The sequence below is a fragment of the Electrona antarctica genome (assembly GCF_951216825.1).
Source record: "Electrona antarctica genome assembly, chromosome: 24".
Lineage (NCBI taxonomy): Eukaryota > Metazoa > Chordata > Actinopteri > Myctophiformes > Myctophidae > Electrona > Electrona antarctica.
The window spans coordinates 16,472,792-16,498,654 of NC_136803.1; the positions used below are offsets into that span (position 1 = coordinate 16,472,792).

Below are 25,863 nucleotides of genomic sequence, written 5' to 3' on the forward strand. Positions count from 1 at the left end.
GAGCTGAGACTGAGCGTACCATAATTATAGAGCCTTCTTTACAAACAGAATAGTGTAGTGTAGACTCAGTGAAGGAAAATCCACTCTACCAAAGTCCCTCACAATGGCATTGATGGCCGGGGGAAGAAAAAAAAAGAGAAACAATGAGTAAACACGATACTAACTGACAATAATAAAATGTCAGAACATGGTGGAAGTATACTGCCGATAAGGTATCTCGACAACTCTAATCTGTTTACAAAAAAGTACAATGTGTCAAAGTCCTTGACATATAGTAAGTTAAACATAGTTTGCGTGATTAGATGTTGTGACTGTATTGTACAGAGAAAGCATTGACGTATAGGCTGTGTGGAAATGGCTGAGTACCCATACAGACTTCCATAACATGTTTTCTTTTTCCTTTCTTGTGTCTTAGCACCCATTGTTCGCACAAGTCTTTCCCATCATTTCCATTGACAAGAAACAACACGTCACACTGCTGGAGAATGTGTTTGCAGGAGCTCTAAGTGCCGTCGGTGCACTTGGCACCATGCAGCCAGTAATCTGTGGCCTTGTGACACAGAAATCTTCCTACAGTGATCCAGATTACTAGAAGAGGTTTTTAGTGCCAACCAACCAGGAACACACAACATGTTCTGTCCCCGTCAGTTACCAGTGACCACATTCACTGCACAAAGAATGTTGCTATTATAATCCCAACATTACGCAAGGCTTGTTTTTGGAAAACTGGTTTTTGGCAAAACAAACTTATGTTGCCTTCTGCTTTAACTCTGGAATGTTGGGCATGTCATTAGGCTGATAGTTCAGAAACATAAAAAAGGCAATCTACAAGCTTAGTCAGCTTGCCCCCCCCCCCCCCCTGTTACTTTGCAGATTTAGATGATTATTACAAAACGCACATTAACTGCTGAGCTTGTAGATCTGTCATTTTCCATTGCCATTGTTAGATTGTTAGTATCTTGATGCCAATACTTTTGAACCTTTACTCAAGTACATTTTGAATAGCCAGACTTTTACTTGTAACAGAGTATTTCTACATTCTAGTATTGATACCTTTAATTAAGTACAAAACAATTGTACTTCATTGTACTTCCTTCACTGCACTACACTAACAATCTGCACTACACTACACTTCTAATCTAGAGGACATGATCACATCTACGCTTTGCACCGTCATGCCTACATTTTAGGTTATGGTCTAACGAGACACCGGTGGCTCCCACTTGTGACTGACACTAGGAGGCATTCATTGTTTGGGACTGGATAGTTTTGACTTGAGTAAGCTTAACCGTGAAGAGCAATGTTGATGTTTTCGACAACAGACATCACTTGTGCCATGCATGCCATAACACTTGACCTCAAATCTCATCCACCATGTAATGCTAGTAGTGCATCAACACCCCCAAACCTTTTAAAAGTATTGGCTAGATGTGATTTTGCATAGGTTAGTGGTTCCTCATCATTTCAGGCCCCCGGCCCCCCAAAAATAATAATTTTTGTACACCCTGACAAGCACTTGGAATTGTAGGAGTTGAGATGTTAAATAATAGTTTGACTCGGTTCCACAGATACATATTGTGAAAATCTATAATCGACCTACAAGCGATGCGAGGCGTTGTGAGCTTGTAGATCGGCTATTTTCACAATTATTCTTATATTATTTGACAATTTGGCCAATGTCTCACCAGTTTTTATAGTATAGTACTTATTAGATTGCTTTTGATGCAGTAATGGTCTTTTTGCTATTTTTAGTAGTATTAAAAAGGACTTAAAAGTCCTTGAATTGTCACTTCACAGTCATCTGGGAACCCCTCTCCCCCCAAAACAAATCATGTGGGGACCCCACTCTGTGGTCTCGACCCACAGGTTAAGAACCACTGCGTGCATACAGGTAACTTGACGGTTCCGCTGAGCAGCCTCCGTGACGTCGTTTACGGCTCTTACCCGAAAAAGTTTGACTTGGGCCTACTAGATTTCAACGAGCCCCTACGGGTCGCCCTGAAGTCCTCCGCGTCGTGGAACGACACGCTGTGGACGATCTTCGACGTGCGGTCCCTGAGCCTCTGCAGCTTGGGTCTCATCTTGTCGCTCAGAGACGATTTCCTCCGGACGGGTTTGCTGCGCCTCTGTCCGTCCGTCTCCCCGTTTTCTGTGCCGTCGTGGCCGTCGTGGCCATCGCCGTCGTTGCGGTGGTTGTGGTGGTGCAGGAGTCTCAGGGGGTTCAGGTGTGGGTGGAGAACGTTGGAGAGCCTCCGGCGGGCCCCGGCGGCGGGCGCTCCGTTGGCCGCGTCGCGTTCCCCGCCGGTGGCAGACGCTCCGGCGATGTCTTGTAGGTCTATCGTGGCGTTGTTGTCGGTGAGATACTGACAGGCTTTCTTCCCACTGTAGGCAAGGCAAGGCAAGGCCATTTTATTTGTACAGCACATTTCAACAACACAGCAATTCAATGTGCTTTACACGGAACACATCAGGCACACGGAAACAATTATAAAATGGCTGTAGGATGTATAAGACAAAATAAGTAAAAATGAATAGATACAGTTACAGTGCAGAAGAGAAAAGAGAAGAAACATAACCTGATCAAAGACAGCAGCAAACGGAAAGCTCTTTAGTTGTGTTCTGTTTTAAAAGAAATAAGAGTGGAAGCAGACCTGCAGTTTTTTCCAGATATGCGGTGCATAAAAACGAAATGCTGCTTCCGCATAGCTTTTTTTGTTTGTTTTAGGGACAGAGAGAGCAGACCTTTCCCAGATGACCCGAGAGGTCTGGATGGTTCATGATATTGTACAAGATCAGAAGTGTATTTTGGCCTTAAACCATTCAAAGCGTATGCTGCGTTCACACGGGCAGATGCAAAGATACACAGTCTACCATTCATTGTCAATGGAAGCCAGCGACATGACGATGCAAAGACGCAATGATGCATATACAGTAGCTGCTCCAAAAGCTACAAAGCTACAAATTGAAGCTGAGCTGGTGGGTTCAACTTCCAGATTCAAAGCTGGAATGCTGCAATGAGTGCAGCCGTGTGAGCAGATTTTACAAAAGCGACAACACCGCAAATTATGCTGTGATCTTTGCGTCTGCCCATGTGAACACAGCATTAGTTGAAATAATTTATTTGACACACAGGGAGCCAGAAACCACACCAAAGGTTCGAGACGGGACGAGGCGGTTTTAGCGTTCGTCCCAGCGGTGTGACATGTCCTGTTGCACGTCGACCCAAGTGATTCAACTGGTTCAATTCAATGGCCCAAACCACACAGATGGGTCACCATGCATCTACTCGCACCCGTTTGGTTGCAAGGAGTTGCATGGCGACCCTTTTGGTGTGATTTGGGCTTTAGGATGAAGGGACCCTGACCTGTAGTCCCTGACCTCCACGTCGGCGCCGTAGGCTCCCACCAGCAGCTTGAGCACGTCCGCGTGGCCGTGCATGGCGGCCAGGTGCAGCGGCGTGTACCCGCCGGCGCCCGAGCGCACGTCCACGTCGATGGGCACCGCGTGCTGCCTGGCGAAGTTGACGACGAGCGCCAGCAGCTCGGCACGGCCGTGCTTCGCAGCCCAGTGGAGGCACGTGAAGCCCGTCACAAAGTCCCTCCTCAGCAGCAGGCCGGGCTCGTCGGCCAGCAGGTCCTGCAGGCCGGCCCACTCCCCGTCGGACGCACACATCATCCAGGCGTGCTCCAAGGGGTCCAGGGCCACGGGCGCCCGGTCCTCGTCCCCGGCCATGGAGGAGGACGCCAGGGATGAGGAGTCCCCGTCGCTCCTCCACGAGTCCTTATTGCACCTTAATTAGACATAGTAAGCAGTGGTGTAAAGTAAGTATACTCCAATTTCCAATACTTTTGCTTCTACTCCACTACATCTCAGAGGCAAACATTTATTTGAAAACTTTAGTTACTGATTATTATTACAAAGCATACATTACCCACTTCAGCCCTATATTTCAGCCAAAATATAGCCGATCTACAAGCTCACAATGCGTCGCATCTGATATTTTGTAAAGATTTGTATACACTTTGAACTTGTGGGACATTCTGCATAATGAGTACTTTTATTCTTTTGGTACTTTAAGTACATTTTGAAACCAATACTTAGGTATAAGTAATTTTTTATTACCATACTTTTACTTGTAATGGAGTAGTTCTACAGTACATTGCAGTATTGATACTTTTACTTAAGTAACAAATGTGAGTATTTTTTCCACAGCTGCAGGACTACAGAACTAAATACCTCAATATTGATATTGCGATATAATATATAATATATTATTATAGAAGATAATGCACAGAGATCATATCTCTGTAACTTTAGTTTAGATAATGTATTTAAACAATATTATCAATTATTATTTATATTTGGCTATTTTTTACATTTTGGACAACTTTTGCTTGCAGTATAAGTGTATAAAAGACCCAGACCATTGAGACCGTATCAAGTCTCACTCACAATAAATAATTGATACCCAGCCCTATACCTTGACCATGCAGGGGTCATAATGTGTCTGTAGCAAAGACTTGGTCTTGTCTGTGGCAAATTCTTAGATTTTTCTTTTTTACACACCATTATGATCTTATTTTGATCATAAGGCCCAATTACTGAATGAGTCTCCATGGCTTTCTTCAGAATATGTACGACACTAATTGACTGTGACATCACACTGACATATTAGGAGTCCAACTAGTAGGCTTACTAGTGGTTCTTAAAGCAAGAACGCCAGCACGACTCCAATGTCTTAAGTTCTCTGAACAGTCTTACCGGGTGCGCGGTCGAGGAAAGTTAACTTTACAAGAAATTCTCTAAGGAGAGAATACCAGCACTCACGGACATGTCATTTGGTTTAAGGCACTTTTTATTATTTTATATTCGCACAGTATGCTGCAGAGCAGACAGCACAACGTACGCGTTTCGGTGTTTACTAGTGGTTCTAAAATGTTCTATTTGCAATTAGGACCCCCTTAACTCTTATGGTTCCATGTGAACACTGTAAAGACATGTTATGGTTATGGTTCTTTGTGTTTCTGGTAATATTATTGTCCACTCATTTGGCAAAAATGGAAAATTCGACAAAAATGTCCACCACAAGCCAACCATGGCGATGACCCCTGACCTTGACAGGTGAGAGGAGTTCCTGTGCGCCATGCTACGGCGCACCTGCGGCGAGTTGTTCATCATGAGCTCGATGAAGTTCTGGCGGCTGCCTCTGGGCGTGGTGGCGTTGTCGTCGCTGCCCGACAGACTGCCACGACGGGAGTGGGACTCATCGTCATCGTCCGATGGGTGACCGGACTGCAGGCTGTGCTGTGATCCCGTGGAGTTCCGGCGACGGGACGAGCCCTGTGGTACACCGTGTAGTGATTAATATAGGTCAATTAGTGATTAATTAACATTAAATTAATATTAATGAAATTAGATATATCACCAGTTGATACAGATCAGTTTCATAAACTCTGAAGGATTTTGAATTCTTGACTGAGGCAGGGTCATAGATCATCCAGCAATATACAAAAGACAAGATTCATTTCAAATCAAGGAAGTTTATTTACTAAAATACATATGCCATAATACAGCCGTACAAGATGTAATTTCTGCTGTGGTCCCTGATTAGAACTTTAGGTGCTAAATAAGGTATACTAATTTGTTGTGAGCTCATACACAGAAAGAGATAGAAAGAGATGAAGAGGTGCAAGGAAAGAAAAGACAGAGGCAGTATAGTTCAAACTAAGAGCCCTGTCAATACGTTGATGAAGACCGGTCTAATACCGTTCTATTGCCGTTACACATCATATAATAAGAACAGACCAGTTTGGACAGGGGTCAAACTTCTCTAGTAGCGTTCTGGGCTGTTCTTTGTCTTTCTCGTCTTTGTCGTCTGTTGAAACAACTTTTCTTCACACTACACTCCTTGAATGCGACATACTAGCGTCATGTCCAGGGGGTGTACTTGTACATCAAGCTGCCTCACGCTACAGAAACAGGAGATAGGCTCCTGCCCTATGGGCCTCATGGCTCGGCAAGGCTACTTACTTACACTCCTTGAATATGTAAATAGATCTGTTTGGGGCATTTGACCTCTGGGGTCTGGGCCCCGGGGTCAACTTCTCCTCTATTCTTGGCAATTGCTTGTAGAGTTGTTTTCATGCATCAGAAAAATAGTCAAAATAGTTTGGATCAGAGAATGGGTTGATCATAATATTCAATTTATAATAAGTTAACATTTACTCGAGTAGGCCTACTGTCACACCATATCACACCAAACAGGTATGCTCAGGGTATTAGGAAGTAGGAACGTTCCAAATTTAAAAAAAGCTGTAGCCTATTTTGTCCAAAATGTAAAAAAATATATTTGAAAGATGGTCTTAAAGGACAACTTTAGTTTTTTTCAACCAAGGTTCATGTTTTAGGTTGTTATGAGAGAAAGTTAAAGATGAGTGTTATTTTTTTTTCATTTGCTGCTTTCTTTCGTTTTAGGGATTTTAGCTGTTTTTGACAGGGGGGCGGGGGCATTCGAGCATGGGGCTAATTATGCATTTTTTTACAAAATATTATGGCCATTTATTTTTTTATTATTTACTATAGTCCTAATAAACCCCAGGAAATTACATCTGGCCACAAAAAAATCACAGGATCTACTGAATGAGAAGGTAGCCTACTGGGGGGAAGCCACACTGTGTGTCATAGGCTCAATGTCAGTTTGACACATTCAGTAGATCTCGTGATCTTTTGTGGCCAGATGAAATTTCCTGAGGTTTATTAGGACTATAGTAAATAATTAAAAAAGAAATCGCTATAAAATGTTGTAAAAAAATACATATTTAGCCCCATGCTCGAATGCCCCCGCCCCCCTGTCAAAAACAGCTAAAATCCCTAAAACGAAAGAAAGCAGCAAATGAAAAATAAATAACACTCATCTTTTACTTTCTCTAAACAACCTAAAACATGAACCTTGGTTGAAAAAAACTAAACTTGTCCTTTAAGTAAAGTACAGTATACATGATTAGAACATGTATAAACATTTGACAATGAAGGTCTAATATTTCTAATTACTACAAACTGATCTAAAATCCATTTTGGGACATATAAACAATAAGTTGAAGGACAAATACATATAATACATTTTGGACAAAAAAGCCAATTTTACATAAGGTGGCCATGCAGACTAGTTGTCCCTATAGTGCCCACATATCCTTTATCCAATCAATCAATCAATCAATCAATCAATCATTGTATTGTATTGTTTGTGATATGGATCTTCTTGTGTCTGAAATAAAGATTGATTGATTCAATCTGCACCTGGCTTGCTGATAACAAACTATCTTTACACCTGGGAAAAACTGAATCCATTCTCTTTGGCTCTAATAGTAATCTCAGCAAGGCAAATGGCTTCTTGGTTAGAGTGGGTGACAATGTTATCACACGTAAAGATGAAATTACCTACCTAGGTTCCATCCTGGAGGCTAATCTTTCCGGTGATAAAATGGCCACCAACGTAATCAAAAAGGTCAACCATAGAACAAGATTCCTTTACAGGATCTCCTCACTGGTCAACAAAAACACCTTGAAGACCTTAACAGGAGCCCTTGTACAGGGTTTATTTGACTATGCATGCACCTCCTGGTACCACAGCACCTCAAAGGCCCTTAAAACCAGGCTCCAGACTTCCCAAAACAAACTGGTCAGGCTCCTACTTGACCTAGCCCCCCGAACCCACCTCACCCCTGCCCACTTCGACAGGCTGGAATGGCTTAGGGTCGACGACAGAGTACAGCATCTTGAAATGGGTCTGGTCCACAAGATTCGATACACCACCAAGATACCCATGTACCTGTCTAGATACTTCCTTAATGTTAACGAAGTCCACACCCACAACACCAGAGGGAGTGCAACGAACCATGTACAACCCAGATTCGGCACAAACAAGGGACTAAATTCTTTTCGCTCCTATGCCACCAAAATGTGGAACGCCCTACCAACTGTCATTAAGACATGCGAATCCCTTGACTCTTTCAAAACCGCTCTCAAAGGGCACCTACGGACGGCTGCAATTCGAAACTGGTCCCTGTAAAATCGGAATCCCTCAAACACGAACGCAAGGACAACACGAGAGACGGTCGCGGCCACACAGCCAACTCAAGGTATGGCCACTGAGCCGACTTGGGGACCCAACGCAAGGACAACACAAGAGACGGTCACGGCCACACAGCCAACTCAAGGTACGGCCACGGAGCCGACTTGGGGACCCAACGCAGCTCCTCCAAGGAAAACAAACAAATTAACGGAGCTGAACGTGAATCCCCCCCACCGCCCACCCCTTTTTTCCCCCTCACTGTATATGTTTCTTTTCCCTTTTTACCTCCTTTATGATGAATTCCTGTTCTGTCTATAGAAGTGTCTATTTGTACGTCTCTAAATGTTTTGATGATTTGAACATGGTGGACCCTATTGGAAACAAGTGTAATGCTTAATTGGGTCGTCCACTCACAGTTAACAGCCTTTGTATTGAGTTTGTGCTTGAAATGTACTGTAATTCTGCAAACTGTTAATAAATTCTTAAATCAATCAATCAATCAAATCAATCAAAAGCGTCTACCTGTTTCGACGTGGTGCCGTCACTCTGGACATCATGCCCGGTCCCACTGTGGTGATAAAGTCCGGGCAAGTCGAACATGGATCCATCTGCAGCGGCGGGGAGAGGCGAGGCTTCGGTGATGGCAATCTGCGGAATGTCAGACGCGGGTTCCCGGTCCGCCTGAACTGACTCGCCGCTGCTCTTCTCACTTTTACACCCCAGCAAGTTCCCCATGTCGTCGACGACGACGGATTCCCTCGCGCTATTCGCGACCCCCTCCTCAGCCGTAATGACAGGCGCTTGTTGCTGACAGTCTACTTTCTCCTCGTTCCTATTGTCAACCAAAATCGTTCCACGAGAAATCTGTGTCTCGCCTCTTCTCGCCTGTTTTTCATTTCCGTAACCTGAGCCTGCAGGTGATACTTCTGCATGGTGTTGGTGGTGGTGGTGCGTCTCGCCGCTTGTGGCGCTTTCCTCCCCGGTGCGCTCCTTCGTGCGCTCCGTGCGCGCCTCTGTGGCGCACGGCTGCTGCTGCTGCGGTGTCCCCGTGATCTCCACCTCGTTTTCGCACCTAGATAGATGCAGTGGTGGATGAAAAAAACTAAAAAGTAGCCTATTTGTAGCCTATAAGTACATAGGTGAGTGCAATGTAGAGATATGCTCTGTTACAGCCAGGCTTACAGCAAGTGAAAAGTCCGGTATGGCGGTAGTAGTGGCCTACTTGAATAAAAGTAACCTGTAGCCTACAAAAGTATTGGCATCAATATACGGTAGGCCACAAGTAAAAGTGCTCAATATGCCAGAATGTCCTCATTTCACAAGTTCAAAGGCCTACAAATCATGATTTGAAGATTTAAAATGGCTGAAATAAATGTTTTGTGATAATAATCTAAATCTGCAAACAAACTATAGTCTGGAAGCTGTCAAATAATGGTATAGTGGCATAAAAAGGTATACTATAGGCAAATAGCTATAGGGCAGGCCTAGTGGCTATTTGTCTCTGAGAAAAAAGTATATTGAAAATTGGACATACATAAAAGAATAATAAATAAAAAAGATCAACATTGTAGATGATTGTACTCAAGTAGGCTACAGTAGCCTATAGCCTACTTGGCTACATGACATGCACTTTGTTTGTACTTGCCTAGATACGTCCTTCTGGACAGCAGGACCCGTACCCTCCTGTGACTGTCCCAGCACTGGCACTGCCCCCTCCGTCCCGGCAGCACCTGCCCCGGCTGTCCCGATGCTGGCCTCGTCGACTTTGACTATTAAACGGCGGTACTTTTTCTTCAGACAGACCCATTTGACCGCGTTCTCGTCGCTTTTGACGAACGCGACGGTGTCCACGTAGCCCTTAAACGTCTCCCGGACGGCGGCCCTCTGGTCGGGGTTAGAATCTGGGGGGAACACGGCTTTAAAGTGCTCCAGTAAGTCCTTATTCCTCACCCGGCCGCCGCGGACCGTTAGAAAGCGGAGGATCGCGTCCTGCGTGCACTCTGTCGCCATCTCGATCGGACCTCCGGTCATTTGCCAAATTATAATATGAAACGTTTGTTGTTTGTAGCCTTTCAATCACTTCCCTCCCCGAACGATATTTTAGTTTGATACTGTCCCAGGCTGTCACTGTCCCATTCCATCACCATCACACTGACTGCATCCCCGCAGCTCTGCATTCAGAAGGTTATTCACACTGAGCTGCACATAGAGCTGCGATGCATAGATCCGTTCTGATTCAGCCTACTTCTTAACCCCTGCAGTCGCTTGCTTCAAATAGATTTTCAAATAAACCATCAGAGATCAGACAGGCAGGAATCAGGGTGCTTAGGATCCCAATAGCCTAAATAATAATAATGCAAATTATGAATTATTAGTTCAAATTGTGAAATTTAATGGACGAGTAATAAAGTTGTATTTATCTTTATTATCTTTATAAAGAGTGATTCTTTTCAGCTGAGCGACGACAGAGACATGGCCTATCTATGCGTATCATCTCTATATTGTCCACCAGGCGGCGTTCTCCGCCTCCTAGCAACCGATCCGACGACGTTGTATACGTCCGCGAAACTGCGACACGCGGACCGCCATTTTGGATCCGGGTCGGTCAATACGTGGACGAAGGAAAGGCGCGCGGGAGCCACAATGGCGTCCTGTTTCACGCAAACCCTAGAATTAGACCGTACCACTATCGTAAGGTAATAATGAACGCTCTGCTCCATTTTATTTTACAAAGGGTTTGAAACGGAAACACGAATCAATACACTAATATCGGAAGCATTCATCATCAAAAGTAAACGGCAAAAATGTAGAACCTTTTCGTTTATAAGTTATTAAGTTAATATAACACAGTTGTTAACCAGTTAAAACTGTACAAACATCCCCTGCATGCTGTGGAAGTGAACTGTTCTGCATAAGTGGTGGGTGAAAAAAAAGTTGTTTCATTCTTGTATGTTGGGTAGAAGTTTTAAGACGATTCTCCACTTTACGACACTTTAATACATAAATAAAAGGATGATTTCAACGGACAACGCGCTAGGCCAGGGGGTAAACTAACAACACTGTATTACTTTATTCTGTTTATTGATTATTGGGCTATTGTTGTTTGTTTATTTTAACGCCGGGTTGTTTGTTGATTAGTGTCAGAGTTTTGTTGTTAGCCACATTACATGCCTGGCTGCTAGACATAAGCAGTGATGGGAACAAGTACTCACATTTCTCACTAAGTTAATTAGTAAAAGTATGTAATGCAATGTAGAAATACTCAAGTTACAAGCAAATGTCCGGAATTAAAAATGTACTTTAGTAAAAGTACAACAGTATTGGTATCAATTAATGTAAAGTACCTGTTTGTAATGTTTACATTGGGCTCTATGCTCTCTTACAATTTTGTTTGGCAAACGTTTTTTTTAGCTGGAGACCCTGGCACCCAAAATAGATCAGATCTACATTACCCCTAAAAATGGGCCCGTGACCCAAAACACCTCAATGTAGGACAAGTTCAAATAAGCAACTACAGTATACACTTTAGACACACATTTTCAAGATTTTTGAATAGCCAAAGAAATGTAAAACAATCGTGGCATTCCACAATTCGGTGACAAGGAAAATGTCAACACTGATATAATAGTGCTGCACGATTCTTGCTCAAATGTGAATCTCGATTTTCCTCCACAAGAATTGAGATCACGATTCTCACACGATTCCATTACAAATATGTATTGTCTTTAGTCTGTAGTTGCTGAACATTACTACATTCAAAATGTGGCACCTGGCTCAGCCAACTACTGTGGCTTTAGACAACATCAAATAAAGTCAAGTGCTTGACTTATCTCTCTTAAAGTGTCTATTGTAGTCTATTGTAGTGCTCAGATTTTGAAATGATATATGTTAATTTCCCTGTGTACAGAGTGCCCGCCCCCTGTCCTTGTCGGGCCATGTGGGCTTTGACGGCCTGCCCCATCAGCTGGTCAACAAGTCCACGTGTCAGGGATTCTGTTTCAACATCCTCTGCATTGGTGAGTAGTAGTGAGTACCGCGTCGCTGTCAGCGTTTCCTGAGTGTGTGAGAGAAATAGGCAGCCAGGTCTTAGGAAAACAAACCCAAAAAGAAGCGACTACTTGGCTACATGAGCATGTTAAACCTGTATGCTGCTGTAACAGTACATTTATTTGAAAACAGCAGATCTACAAGCTCACAATGCATCGCAATGTGTCACCTTGTGAGCTTGTAGATCTGCCATTTTCAGCAAATCTTCAACACAAATTTGTTACGGGAGACGGGAGTCCCTTGCCCAAAACATTTTCAGATGGGGGAATATAGGGACAAGCACATATTAATCTTGGGGTCCATGTGGCATGACACTATTTGAGAACCACTGGTTTAAATGATAATAATTAAAACATTTGGAAGCAAGCCCAAATAAGAAACTACACTTTCTGGGGGGTAGGGGGGTAGGGGGTTTCCCTGGTAGGACGTAGCGCAAGGAAGGAACACGTTACCAACCAGTTCCTAGGTTTTGTGAGGGTAGGTACCCTCACAAAAACAAGTAGTAATCCTGGTCCTAGGGCCTAGGGGACACAGGAAGATAATGCAAACTCCACATAGAAAGGCCCTTTTGACAACCCCACCTAGGGTATGGACGCTGATGCTCAGCTCAGGAGGAGAGAACACGCCCACAGTGTCCCCGGCGAGAATTGAAGCCGGGACCTTCTAGCTGTGAGGCGGCAGTGACTACCCCCTTTGTTATCTATCTCATCTCATGATGCCTCCTCTACTCCGTAACCCCCTCAGGTGAAACCGGCATCGGCAAGTCCACCCTGATGGACACGCTGTTCAGCACCAACTTTGAGAACTTTGAGTCGTCCCACTTCGAGCCCACGGTGAAGCTGTCGGACCAAACCTACGACTTGCAGGAGGGCAACGTGCGCCTCAAGCTCACCATCGTCAACACCGTGGGCTTCGGAGACCAGATGAACAAGCAGGAGAGGTGTGTGCGTGTGCATGCGCGTGCGCATCCTCCTGCATGATTACTTATCAGGGGGTCTTCAACGTTCTTCGGCCCAAGGAACCCCTAGCTCAGAGAGAGAGATGAAGCAGGGACCCCACCACTACATATTGTATAAATGTCTTTTCTCGTAGATTTCATAGATGGCTTCCCATGCAGTTACCAGCACATCGTGGACTACATCATTCATTCATTCATTCATTCATTCATTCATTCATAATGGGTACAGTTTAAGAAAAGTACAGGTCAATACAAAAATCTGCTAAGAGGATAAAACCAGAAAAAGACTTGTTTACAGAAGAGTCCTCTATTTTCAATTCAGGGGTTGGGGACTTTTGCTTTTTTACAGGGGCCAGTTTCGAATTGCAGATTCACATTTCGGCTGTTTGTAGGGCTTTAAATCAATTTTACCCCTTGTTTGAGCTGAATCTGGGTTGAACGTGGTCTGCTTCCCATGCAGTTACCAGCACATTGTGGACTACATCGACACGCAGTTCGAGTCCTACCTGCAGGAGGAGCTGAAGATCAAGCGGTCGCTGCACAACTACCACGACTCACGCATCCACGCCTGCCTGTACTTCATCGCCCCGTCGGGACACTCCCTCAAGTCCCTGGACCTGGTGACCATGAAAAAACTGGACAGCAAGGTGAGATGCACGCACACACACACACACACACACACACACACACACACACACACACACACACACACGTTTGCCTGTCAAACCGCACATTCTTTTGTACCCCTGTGTTGTAAACCTCAGTTTATTTTAAAACAATTTTGTGAGTTATGAGTTTGTAGAATATCTGTTCACGAGTTTGGACTATTTGTGTCGGATCTACCGTCATTTGTAGTTTTCAGCAAAGGTAAAGAAAACAAGGAAAAAGTTCAGAAGTATCAAAGTCCTAATATGAATAAAGAGTAAAGTAGAAAAGTAAGGTGCAAAAGAAAGGTGGCAGGGGTCAAATGAAATGGGATTGAGGCAGTTAAAATAGCAGCATATATAGATGTTACATAAGGTGCATTATTTCATAAGGTGCTACTTGGTGGGATAGTGGCACTGCTTGCTGGAGAAATCACTTTAATACTACAGCAGTGTGAGCAGAAAGGCGGGCAGATGAAGAAGGTAATTCCATGTTTCGCTTTTAATTAATGCTCCGTACAGCTTCAGCAGTCAGTGGTGAACTATTTGGGCATCGTTCAGTGGCTCGTTGAAACCATGGCACTTGCTTGTTGCTTTGTAATTACGGGTGTCGCAGGAAGAAAACAGGACTCAGCATGCCTGACATAGAGGCGGGGCTGAGTAAGTGCGCGCTTCTCACAGCTGGAGACGTTCATGCAGAGTTTCTAGACTGACGCTTCTCACTGACATTCCGTGGGAAGACAAAAAAGGGTGCGTGGTGAGAGATTATGTCACCGGGGTTCGCAGAGGGGATCGTGGACGCGCTTGGTTCCTGTATAGGTGCTGCGTGTCGTCACTCCTGCCTCCGAGGAGTGGCAGGCGGTTATGCTGAAACTTGACATGTGAAATTCTGGTTCCTCAGAAACTGTCTTGTGTTCTGTTTTTATGCAGTGGTGTTTGTGGTTCCCTTAACAACACCACATCTACTTGACATTGACTTGATTTGTCACTCTCCACACCTTGACATTTTGTCTAACTTGGGTTCAAACCTACACTGTATGTAATGTATATATATATTTATACGGGTGTGGCTCATATATTAAAATCATCTCTTCTGGAGTGGAATGGGAAAGACAAATCACTGTGTTAGTAATTAATGTGTTCCGTGTCCATGTGCCATGGGATTTAGTTTTTATTTTATTTCAAAAGGCTGTATACAACTATATACGGAAAGTTAGGTGTGCTGTGATGGCCTGCCTGTCATGTCATGTGACTCATGTCAAACCTGCTCCTCCTCATTTCATTCACAAAACACACTCATCTCCCAATACAGAGGCACAGTCTACTCTATACCCTAAGGAAAAATACTTTACTACCACTTTCAATCTGGTGACCGCTACGTCATTTTAAATCTTCAGCAATTCTGGCTGTGAACACAGTTGTGCTTTGAGACTGTGATGACTTGCTCACTGTTGTGCCTTGGGCACCAGTGAGCTTGATAAAACAGTACTGCCGTAGTGTTCGCTCCAAAATGAATAAGCACTCGGCTGTTTTCACTCTGGAGTGGAGGGAAACAACGTGAATGTTGGGAAGTGAATGTCTGGTTATTGTTAATCTCTCAAGACAATGAAGACAGACTGTTGACTGACGTCAAATTCAAGGAAAAGAGGGCGCTGTTTTTCCTTTATTTTTGACGATGGGTTCTCAGATTGGGTTATTGTTGCTTTACTTGTATTGACTCAAAAAGAAAGACTCTAGACTGGTGATAGATCAATGATAGTTGATTGTGCCAGATTTGTGTGTCTGTGTCCGGTGCAGGCTTGCAGCATTAATACTTGTGACTAATGTCTTCTTTCTCTGTGCACCCCAATGCCACAGAAGCCTTTAAGTGTGTACTATTCCTTTTAGGGGGTCAAGCACAATTTATCTGACCTCAAACCTCCGTATATGGAGCTGACATGTTTTACATTCCATATGTTGACCTGTCCATTCAAACTCTAGACGGGCCCGCCCCAAAGTTATTAGTGCAGCCGGCGAAAACTAGAGTTCTCAACAGTTCGGAAAATTCAGACCCGGCCCTACCTGGGCACTCATCAAACCCTGTACACCCAAGACACTGCCCCCGCTGTCACCCTTAGATCTCCATATATGGAGCTGACCTGTTCTGACATTCAATATGTTGATCTGATCTGTACACTCAACCTTGTACACTCAAGACACGCTCCATATATGGCCAGTACATCATTCATCCCATATGTTGATCTGACCCCCCCCATGCCAAAGCACCAGCACTCGCCCCGCAGTCTGCCGTCACTCAGGCGGATGCGTGCAAAAGGCGAGGTCGCTTCCCGTCCTCAGGGCGTCTTACTGGTTGTAGAAAAGGGTAGAATGTCTCCACTAATAACCTCTGTAGGATATTCTGAAAAGCTGATCGGCCTTTCGGTGGCACTATAATTGAACTTTGCTGAATGGTGTGGTGTCAAGGAAGTTAAGCAACACATCTTAATCCTATTGACTAAGGGGAGACCCTTAAACTCTGCATACTTAGATTGTCCGCCATACTGAATTGAAAGAAAGCCTCTGAGCAATGTGCTCAAAACACAGTTCTATGCACGATCTATGGACCAATATAAAAAGGCACAAGAAATGTGCTTTTTGAGGGGCGCTAGCCACTTATGACGTAAAGCGTTTGCCAGCCAAGTCTATGGACTTTAATGTTTGTTTAAGACAATAAATGACGTAAGACATCATGTGGCCGATATAAATACAGGGGGCGCCCCTCACTTCACACAAGTCTCCTTTTTAATAGATTTTGTTTCTATGAAAAGTAAATCAAAAGAGGTGATTTCTCCTGGCAGGTCAACATCATACCGGTCATCGCCAAAGCAGACACCATCTCCAAGAGCGAGCTGCACAAGTTCAAGCTGAAGATCATGAGCGAGCTGGTCAGCAACGGCGTCCAGATCTATCAGTTCCCCACAGACGACGAGACCGTGTCCAGTATCAACTCCACCATGAACGTGAGTGTCGGGCTGCGGTGGGCATCATGTGGGGTCCACGGACCCCCAGCTATATTAGTTTTAACCACTTTATCCATTTATACGCTGGCCATTCAAAAATAGCAGATCTACAAGTTCACAGCATTTCAAAATATTTGAAAGAAATATTGAAAATGTTTGGAAAATGTTTCTTGTTTTTTTCGAGTCCCCTGGCATGAAACCCCCAGGTGGGAGTCAAATACATTGGGGTTCTTGGCTTGAAACAGTTTAAGAGCCACTGTACTAGACCTTCATGCAGTTCAGGGAAATCAATCGTTTAAATGCATTTTCATGTGCTGTTAGTAGTGAAGGGAAAACACATTAATTTGATGAAGGTCTATTTGTGTATTCGCTGTGACAGCCCAAACTGTATTTGGTTATTTAATTAAATTAATTAAGATTTATTACAAACCATGCTGTAACCATCGATTTTCAAAGCCTAAATCCTCATCTATATACTAGGCTAAACCAGTAGAAAAGTGGGGGGGACAATATTGGAGATCGAGACTTGAGACTAGGGTAGGCTATATAGCCAGAATGGTCATTGCTGCGAGAGGCAAGCATGCAGCGGCAGCCAATACACAAGGACGATTGCGCAACAAAATGGGAACGGTGCTAGAGAGACCACCAGTGCCGGTTGGGAAAAATAAATAAATAGACCAGTCATTACCCAATAGTGCGGGGACATTCAGACCCAAATGATCCCCTCTCCGGCACCTATGAGTGGATGTAGGACTTTTAATTAATACCTCAAAAAAAGAAAGAAAAGAAAAAGACCATTGCTGCATCAAATGTAATCAACAAGCTATACTATAAAAACTGGTCAGATATTAGCCAAATTGTCAAATAATATAAGAAAGAGAGACATTTTTTGAAAAATAGCCGATCTACAAGCTCACAACACCTCACGTTGTGCGCCGTTGTGAGCTTGTAGACCGGCTATTTTCACTATTTATATCTGGAAATAACTCAAACTAAATGTAATGCCTCATAGATAGTAGATAGTTGGGCTAAACACTAAGCCCCTCTGCCCAGAACCCCTGACCCTTTCCATCAACTCGGCTCCCAACGGGACGTCGGAGAGACCACTGGAACAATTTGTTCAGATAGAAAAACATAAGCCTGTATTTGGGAAAAAAGCCATTATGACCATTTGAATTACTGGCATGCCCCTCTAGAATGTGAAACAAACAAATGGACCAATTCTATTACATGTTACACCCACCGTTTATTTTTAATTATTATTATTCCACAATAATTGATACGGGTTGAAAATGGAGTGTGTGTTGAACTTGTTCCAGGGGATCCTGCCCTTTGCTGTGGTTGGCAGCACAGAGGAGGTGAAGATCGGGAACAAGATGGTGAAAGCTCGCCAGTATCCCTGGGGCGTGGTGCAAGGTAACCTGACCTGCTGATCTCCTTCATCCAAGGTTAATTAGATAAGGTTAGGAAGCGAAGACCGTATGGTGGACTCCATATTGCTCCCTGGAAGGAAAGAAACATGCGCAATGGGCTATATGCAGCCAACACTTCCGTGTTCAGCTTCCTTGGTCTCAATTGCGCATGCTTCTTTCCTTCCAGGGAGCAACATGGAGTCCACCGTACGGTCTTTGCTTCCTAACCTTATTTAATTAACCTTGCCTTCATCCAGGAAGCACTGAGACACTGATTCATCCCCAAAGCTGCATTCCAACACAGTGGTTCTCAAGCTTTTCAGGCTGAGACTCTCCAAATAATCATAATAACTGGGGGCCCCCAAAAAGAATCATATTTGAACCGGGGACCCTCCAAAATAATCATATGTGAACTGGGGACCCCCCAAAATAAATAAGAATAAAATATTGTGAAACTTCAGAAGCTCACACCGTGTTCAGAAGCTCACACTGCGTTGCAACTTACAAGTAATTAAAACAGAGCATTTCTATATCCCCCCCCCCCCCCCCCCCCCCCAGTGGAGAACGAGAACCACTGTGACTTTGTGAAGCTGAGAGAGATGCTGATCTGCGTGAACATGGAGGACCTGCGGGAGCAGACGCACACGCAGCACTACGAGCTGTACCGCCGCTGCAAGCTGGAGGAGATGGGCTTCCGGGACACGGACCCCGAGAGCAAACCAGTCAGGTAAGATGGAGGAGATGGGCTTCCGGGACACGGACCCCGAGAGAGAACCAGGTCAGGTAAGATGGAGGAGATGGGCTTCCGGGACACGGACCCCGAGAGCAAACCAGTCAGGTAAGATGGAGGAGATGGGCTTCCGGGACACGGACCCCGAGAGCAAACCAGTCAGGTAAGATGGAGGAGATGGGCTTCCGGGACACGGACCCCGAGAGAGAACCAGGTCAGGTAAGATGGAGGAGATGGGCTTCCGGGACACGGACCCAGAGAGCAAACCAGTCAGGTAAGATGGAGGAGATGGGCTTCCGGGACACGGACCCCGAGAGCAAACCAGTCAGGTAAGATGGAGGAGATGGGCTTCCGGGACACGGACCCCGAGAGCAAACCAGTCAGGTAAGATGGAGGAGATGGGCTTCTGGGACACGGACCCCGAGAGCAAACCAGTCAGGTAAGATGGAGGAGATGGGCTTCCGGGACACGGACCCTGAGAGAGAACCAGTCAGGTAAGATGGAGGAGATGGGCTTCCGGGACACGGACCCCGAGAGAGAACCAGGTCAGGTACGCTGGAGCAGTGGTTCCCAAACTTTTTCATGTCAAGGACCCCCAAATTGACACTAATTAGCCTGCAGACCCCCATTTTAAGAGATATGCCACTATGCCAGGGACCCCCATAAGAGAAGATTTTTACAGCTCTAGCAGTGATTCTCAAACTGTTTAATTTCAAGGACCCCCAGTTTGACATGCATTAGTCTATGGACCCCTATTTAATGGCATTTCTACCTCTGGGACCCCCAATTTATAATGTAAACTCAATGTGAATCATAGTTAGGAACCAAATGGAACCTCAATGTGAATTTAACTCTCAGAGTTACAGACCCATAAGGGTCCATTTGGTTCCTAACTATCATTTAGTTGGGGACCCCCTGGAACTCCCTCAAGGACCCCTAGGGGATCCCAGGACCCCACTTTGAGAACCACTGAGCTGGAGGAGAGAAGTGTAGATATGAGTTAAAAACGTTTAGCTGGGAAATAATATTATATTAAAAGATTTGCACACGTTTTCACAATATCCCCAAAAATAGCAGATCTTCAATTCCCATAATGCTTTGGTGTACTGCTCCTCCTATGTCAGTGCTTCTCAAACTATTTAATTTCAAGGACCCCAAAGATTATATGTAATTGGCCGCCGACCCCCATCTGAAAATATGTTGTTCCAGGGACCCCCCAGAAGTAAAGATATGAGTTAAGAAATAGCAGATCTACAAGCTCGTAGCTGGCTCATATTTTTCAACAGCTAAAGTATAAAATAATGGATAATAAAAGTGGCTAAAAGCTATTGTCACACAGATGCGTTCCAGTATCTTATAATGGGTCAATCCATGATGATGATCCCTCCATGCATCACCCCAGCCTGCAGGAGACCTACGAGTCCAAGCGGCTGGAGTTCCAGGGAGAGCTGCAGCGCCGAGAGGAGGAGATGAGGCAGTCGTTCGTCCAGCGCGTGAAGGAGAAGGAGACGGAGCTCAAGGAGAAGGAGAGGGAGGTAAAGAGAAGACATACACCTCAGCAGTGTTGCTTTCATTACCTGGAGAGGGCGGTTGTTTTATAGATGGGTAAAAGGGCAGGGGCTCAAGCCCCCTTTGATGTCTGTGTGCACGGGCGTACCCCTTTTGATGTCTGTGTGCACGTGCCTGCCTCAGCTCACAGACACCATGCGAGCATTGGTGTAAAGTAACTCAAGTACTGTACTGTAAAAACATACATGTACATTAGCCACTTCAGCCCTACACACACTTCAGCGATCTGAAAATAGCGAATTCTACCAAGCTCACAGTGCGGACATCACAACGCATCGACTTATTTGTTTATCCCAAAAGGTCAAACTACAAAGATGCAATCCTGTGGAATTGCAAGTGTGGCTGGTTGCCTATCCCTATAGGAATATTGTTCAATTAGAAGAGTTGAGTTGGGTATGTCACCAGCATATACTGTCCAAAAGCGCACAAATGCCTTGGTAAGAGTTCTGAATCCCCGGCCAATAGGAGGGCAAAATAGAGAGTTGTTGCATGATTTAAACATTTTCAACGATTTAAGCGCTGGAGTGCAATAACCATAGTTTGCTTGCCTATAGCAAGAATTACCTCACACTTATGTGCTGATATCTCACTTGGCTGACCAGTTGAAACACTTTTAAACCCATTTATCCGTGATTTTGTTTTTTCTCGTAGTTACTATTTAATTGGCTTTGTAGGGCACTTTGTAGAAGAGAAGAAAATACTGTATTTGTTTAAAAGAAATAATAAGAAATAATGTATGTCTGTCTGCCTCTCTCTGTCCGTCTGTCTGTCTCTAACCAATCAGCTGCAGAGTAAGTTTGAGCAGCTGAAGCGCATGCACCAGGAGGAGAGAGCCAAGCTGGACGAGAAGAGGCGGAGCCTGGAGGAGGAGCTCAACATCTTCAGCAACAGGAAGGAGGCGGAGCTTCTCCTGCAGGGCCAGTCCTTTAACAACCTGAAGAAAGACAAGGACCGCAAGAAGTAAGGCACTCACGCACGCACAGGGCCAGTCCTTTAACAACCTGAAGAAAGACAAGGACCGCAAGAAGTAAGGCACACGCACGCACGCACACACGCACGCACGCACGCACAGGGCCAGTCCTTTAACAACCTGAAGAAAGACAAGGACCGCAAGAAGTAAGGCACACGCACGCACGCACAGGGCCAGTCCTTTAACAACCTGAAGAAAGACAAGGACCGCAAGAACTAAGGCACGCGCACGCACACACATGCGCACACACACACACACACACACACAGTCTGTCTTTGGGTAGTCTCTCCTGAAGTGCCCAGCTGGTATATTACATCTTTTCTGATGTAAGCTGTCCCTGTTAAGCACTGACGAGCCATTGTGCTGGCTGAAGTGTGCATGACATCTCTTTAGTGTACACACTGCCTCACATAAAGAAGCATATATAGTATTATATAATCACAATAAATACATAAAGTTTTGATAGTGTTGTAGACTTAGTGCGAGTCTCTTTCATCTCACCATATCAAGCTAACGTTATTCTTGACCCATTAAAACCAGGGAAAGCATCTAAAATGTAACCACATTACACCTGGCATATTTTATACTCTGACTATTCAACAATTGCAGATGTACAAGCTCATCGTCAGTGGATCTGCTGTTTTTGAAGAATCAGGAAAATGTGTCCAAATCTCTGAATATTTATATCTTTTAAAGGGAACATTTTCTGTGGGTCAGAACAAAACATTTTCAGGTGGGGGTCCGCAGCCAAATACATATCCTTTTGGGGGTCCTTGACATGAAAATGTTTGAGGACCACTGATATATAGAAACACAAACTGTTAGGATTTAGAAGGAATTTGTAGAATCGGCCTCATGTCTTAAAGCAGTGGTTTTCAACCCTTTTCATATCAAGGCCCATTATTTTATTCAGCATTTGAGCCACGGACCACCATTTGATGACATTTACCTCTCAGACCCAAAATGTAGAATATTTTGTTGTCGTTGAATAAGATTGTGTCTACAATTCCATGCTTTTGGCAAATTTTGATCAAAATAACAATTCTTCTACATTCTCTAATTGTGTAGACTTCTTTTAAATTAAGTAATGCAGATGTTTAACAATAATTTAACTCTTGAGAGCGTAAAATGAAACCAATTGGACCCATACGGGCTCATTTGGTCAAAAAAGAATTCTCCATTAATCTCTTATGTCATTAGTAATGACTCATTAGTCATTACACACGCACCCATGCCTTGGTTGGCCGTCCCACACGAGCCACCATGGTCTGCTAAACGGATGTTATGCTGTTATGTGTTTTGCCAAGTTATTTTTGCTGCCAATAGACCAAAGACGCACTGTGATTGGCCAGTACAGTCACTTTGATTGGCAGTTATACATGCAAATATTTCCTTTTAATGATTTTACTTGTCTCTTTGTTCCTCTTCTTAGCTCTGGGTTCATGTGAAGAAATGAAGATGACAGAAGATCCCTGCTGCCACACGACAATCCAACATTGCACAATCATCGCCACCATTACGGTTTTATTTACTAGTAATGTAAAAGTGTCAAATCAAATGTATTGAACTATTAGCCTTGTGTACTATTGTGTTTTGCTGCTACAGCTAGAGGGTGCCAAAGGCTTAGAATTATAAGCCCAGAATCCAAGCGCCTCAAAGGAGCAAATGGTGTATGATATAATTGACTCAGTCGTGCTTTTGAGTTCATTCTATAGGTAAATTTATATAGATGACTTGAAATCAGTGTTGATTTTGAAAGCTAATTTTGTTTTAGTTTTAGTCTTTGAATACATTTTCATTTCGTTTTAGTGATATTTTAGTCATCTGAAAAGTTGTAGTTTTAGTCTAGTTTTATGAAATGCAGTATTTGCCACATCAAACATAGCCCTACACAACATTCTGTCTTTTTGCCCGAGAAAATATCTTCCCTAAAAGGTCATTTAAGTCTTTAATAATCATCCAGCCAGAAAAGGTAAGCACAAATAGATGACATTTTCCCAAATAATAAATATCTTAATTCATCATATAATGGACAGTAAAACAAACAACCAAAAACATCTTTAGTACCAATGAGTACCACTGAATCTACCTATTTCTAAAGCCAATGGTAAGGTCCCAGAATGTAACTCAAAAAGATCTTTGACTTTTCAATACATTTTGTGTGACATAAGGTTCAGGACCATGATGATTTAACACTACTAAACACGGTTGATTTTCACCCAGACAATTATATTTTTGTAATTTTCATAATGTCTGAGGTGGGTGGACTTTCAGTACCGTCATGATGCTCAGTGACATAGAAGGTAGGATTTGTTTCCCTGCCCACATCCATGTTTTTTTTTTCTACAGGCATGCGTTCGGGTGAATTTCACCCGTGTTTAGTGACCGTGATAGCGAAGAATCCCGTACACCCACACTTTATTTTTATTGTTTTCTTCACTGAACCATTCTCACATGTCCCAGGAATGGGAGGACCAAAGGAGAAGTTCCCCAGCTCCATTATTGTTGTTTAGGTTCTTTTTTTTAATAATTCCCATGTTTTTCACCGATTTTACCCATATCTTTTTTTCTTTTTTTTTTGTGTGAAAGGTCACAATGAAATATTAAAGAATAAAGAAGAGTAAGTTGCTATGTATTGCTGTACTTCAATATATTTTGATAAACTATTTTTTATGGAATATTTTACTTTGGCTAAAATATACCTGTGTTTAGTGATGATGTGACAAAATGTATGTTTAGTGTTCTAGGGTTAATACGACGCTGTGTTCAATTTTTGGTTTCAACAGCCCATGTCTCTTTATATTTCAGGAACATAATAACAAGTTACAAGTATAAGTGGAATTCTAAATTCACTTGAGTACAAAAGTATCGGTATCAAAATGTAGTAATACTGTATGTAGTGGAGTAAAAGTACAATATGTCTGAGATGTAGTGAAGTGGAAGTAAAAGTATTGGAAATTGGAAATACTCAAGTGAAGTACAAATACCTCAAAATGTTACTTAAGTTCAGTACTTAATTAAATGTACGTAGTTACTTTCCACCAGTGTATTTCATGAATATTACACTCGGAGAACTTTCACATGAACTGCTTCCATGGACCTCCATATGGAAATTTGTATAACAATCGAGCATACATTTTTCCCCCATATTACCAGCCCTACGTGGAATAGGAATTAAACTTTTTTTTTTAGCTCTGCCTGGACCACTAGCATATTTCAAGCAATTTTCACCCCACCCTGCATTTTATTTTCCAGCTTTATTTAAAGATACAATGTATTTCTATTTTAAAATATTATCCCATCAACCACCTGTAATTATGCCATGGAACACTAGTCCATTGGTTGAGAAACAGTATAGCAGTGATTCTCAAACTTTCTTGTCTCAGGTAGGCTCCCATCTGAAAGTTTTAGTTAATTTTTCTTTAAATACCGGTACTAATATTTCATCGTTTTTCTTGTCGAAAACCATGAAAAACGACCTACTATAGTATGTTGTTTTTCATGATATTATTTTTATCGGCAAACCATGAGAAACTACCTATAGTATGTCGGAGACGAGGGAACCACGAAACAACATGCTATAGTTTTTCATGGTTGTCGACGATTAAAACAATGATGAAAATCATGCTTTTAAATCTATGTTACGCTGTTAGTTTAAGTTAGTAAGTCAGTCAGTCAGTTAGTTGACCATGACACTGACAAGATAACAGAGTTATAAATGATATTGGTTTTAACCTGCTTTTTTGTATTGTGGTTGAAAATCAGAATGTCTTGTCCACATAAGGCTATAAACTAGTCTTATTCTGGGTGTGTTTACATTAGCAATGCTATGAGTGCCTGACCAGAGTAAAGACATGTACAATACCAAGGGCCCTATATTGCACGCCACCTTACCCCTCATGCCTAAACTGTTTAGGCATGTTTTACCATTTTGAAAAAACATTTTAAGATAGTTCAAATAGCCGATCTACTCAGAATGTGTCGATGTAGATAGTCTATTTTCACTACTTTAAAACATGAAATGTTTACACCTGTAAACCATGTGATGTGACAATAAATGGGATTGTGATTCTTCCATTAACTGAAGTCACTGGAATGCAGTGACACAGCCAGCACAGAAACATGGATAGTTGTACTGTATAGCATATGTGAGGAGGTGACATTCCATTACAAATCTAAATTATTCCCTTGTGATCTCCTCAAGGACCCCCCCTCCCAAAATATACAGTATTTAGTAAATTAGAAGGCACAAGAGTCATTTCAAAATGCTACAAAATGTTCTATTTATTAATAATTCACATTACAAAATCACATTACAAAATCTTGAACCAGAATACAATATACATTTAACAAAAGTAAAAATGTAAAACATAATAGCAGATGTACAGACTAAAGTGACATATTATATACATTTAACAAAGGTTTAAGGTTTATGATGTGAACAAACACATAAAACACTATAA

The 25,863-nt window shown here is 43.1% G+C and overlaps 2 protein-coding genes across 3 annotated transcripts; one reads left to right on the forward strand and one right to left on the reverse strand.

Moving 5' to 3' along the window:
* Positions 1 to 1,623: 1,623 nt before the first annotated feature.
* LOC306917225 (uncharacterized protein) lies at positions 1,624 to 10,143 on the reverse strand. The gene is made up of 5 exons (XM_079495358.1): positions 9,717 to 10,143; positions 8,594 to 9,143; positions 5,114 to 5,340; positions 3,365 to 3,790; positions 1,624 to 2,382 (listed from the first exon to the last, which is right to left on the reverse strand). Exons 1-5 carry the CDS (start codon positions 10,100 to 10,102, stop codon positions 1,941 to 1,943), a joined length of 2,031 nt encoding a protein of 676 aa, XP_079351484.1. The 5' UTR covers positions 10,103 to 10,143; the 3' UTR covers positions 1,624 to 1,940.
* A 728-nt stretch (positions 10,144 to 10,871) lies between these two features.
* Positions 10,872 to 24,035, forward strand: LOC306916919 (septin-10-like). Of its 2 annotated transcripts, none has more exons than XM_079495013.1 (10): positions 10,872 to 10,989; positions 11,979 to 12,087; positions 12,863 to 13,058; positions 13,537 to 13,723; positions 16,558 to 16,719; positions 18,039 to 18,135; positions 18,690 to 18,858; positions 20,264 to 20,396; positions 21,215 to 21,390; positions 22,833 to 24,035. In XM_079495013.1, the coding sequence occupies exons 3-10, from the start codon at positions 12,892 to 12,894 to the stop codon at positions 22,846 to 22,848; spliced, it is 1,107 nt and encodes a 368-aa protein (XP_079351139.1). In that variant the 5' UTR covers positions 10,872 to 10,989; positions 11,979 to 12,087; positions 12,863 to 12,891; the 3' UTR covers positions 22,849 to 24,035. The 2 variants fall into 2 exon arrangements, with proteins under 2 accessions (XP_079351139.1, XP_079351138.1); XM_079495012.1 differs by lacking the exon at positions 10,872 to 10,989 and adding an exon at positions 10,998 to 11,116.
* The last annotated feature ends 1,828 nt before the right edge of the window (positions 24,036 to 25,863 follow it).

What these genes read in the sequence shown, in the direction of transcription:
- LOC306916919 (XM_079495012.1), top strand. Translation starts at nt 11,084, where the DNA reads ATGATTTCAACGGACAACGCGCTAGGCCAGGGG. An exon ending in TTTCAACATCCTCTGCATTG is followed by an intron (nt 12,088 to 12,862) that starts GTGAGTAGTAGT and finishes TAACCCCCTCAG; the next exon opens with GTGAAACCGGCATCGGCAAG. An exon ending in TCAAGGAGAAGGAGAGGGAG is followed by an intron (nt 20,397 to 21,214) that starts GTAAAGAGAAGA and finishes CTAACCAATCAG; the next exon opens with CTGCAGAGTAAGTTTGAGCA.
- LOC306917225 (XM_079495358.1), bottom strand. Translation starts at nt 10,102, where the DNA reads ATGACCGGAGGTCCGATCGAGATGGCGACAGAGTGCACGCAGGACGCG. An exon ending in ACGGCACCACGTCGAAACAG is followed by an intron (nt 5,341 to 8,593) that starts GTAGACGCTTTT and finishes GGTGTACCACAG; the next exon opens with GGCTCGTCCCGTCGCCGGAA. An exon ending in GTGGAGGTCAGGGACTACAG is followed by an intron (nt 2,383 to 3,364) that starts GTCAGGGTCCCT and finishes CCTTGCCTACAG; the next exon opens with TGGGAAGAAAGCCTGTCAGT.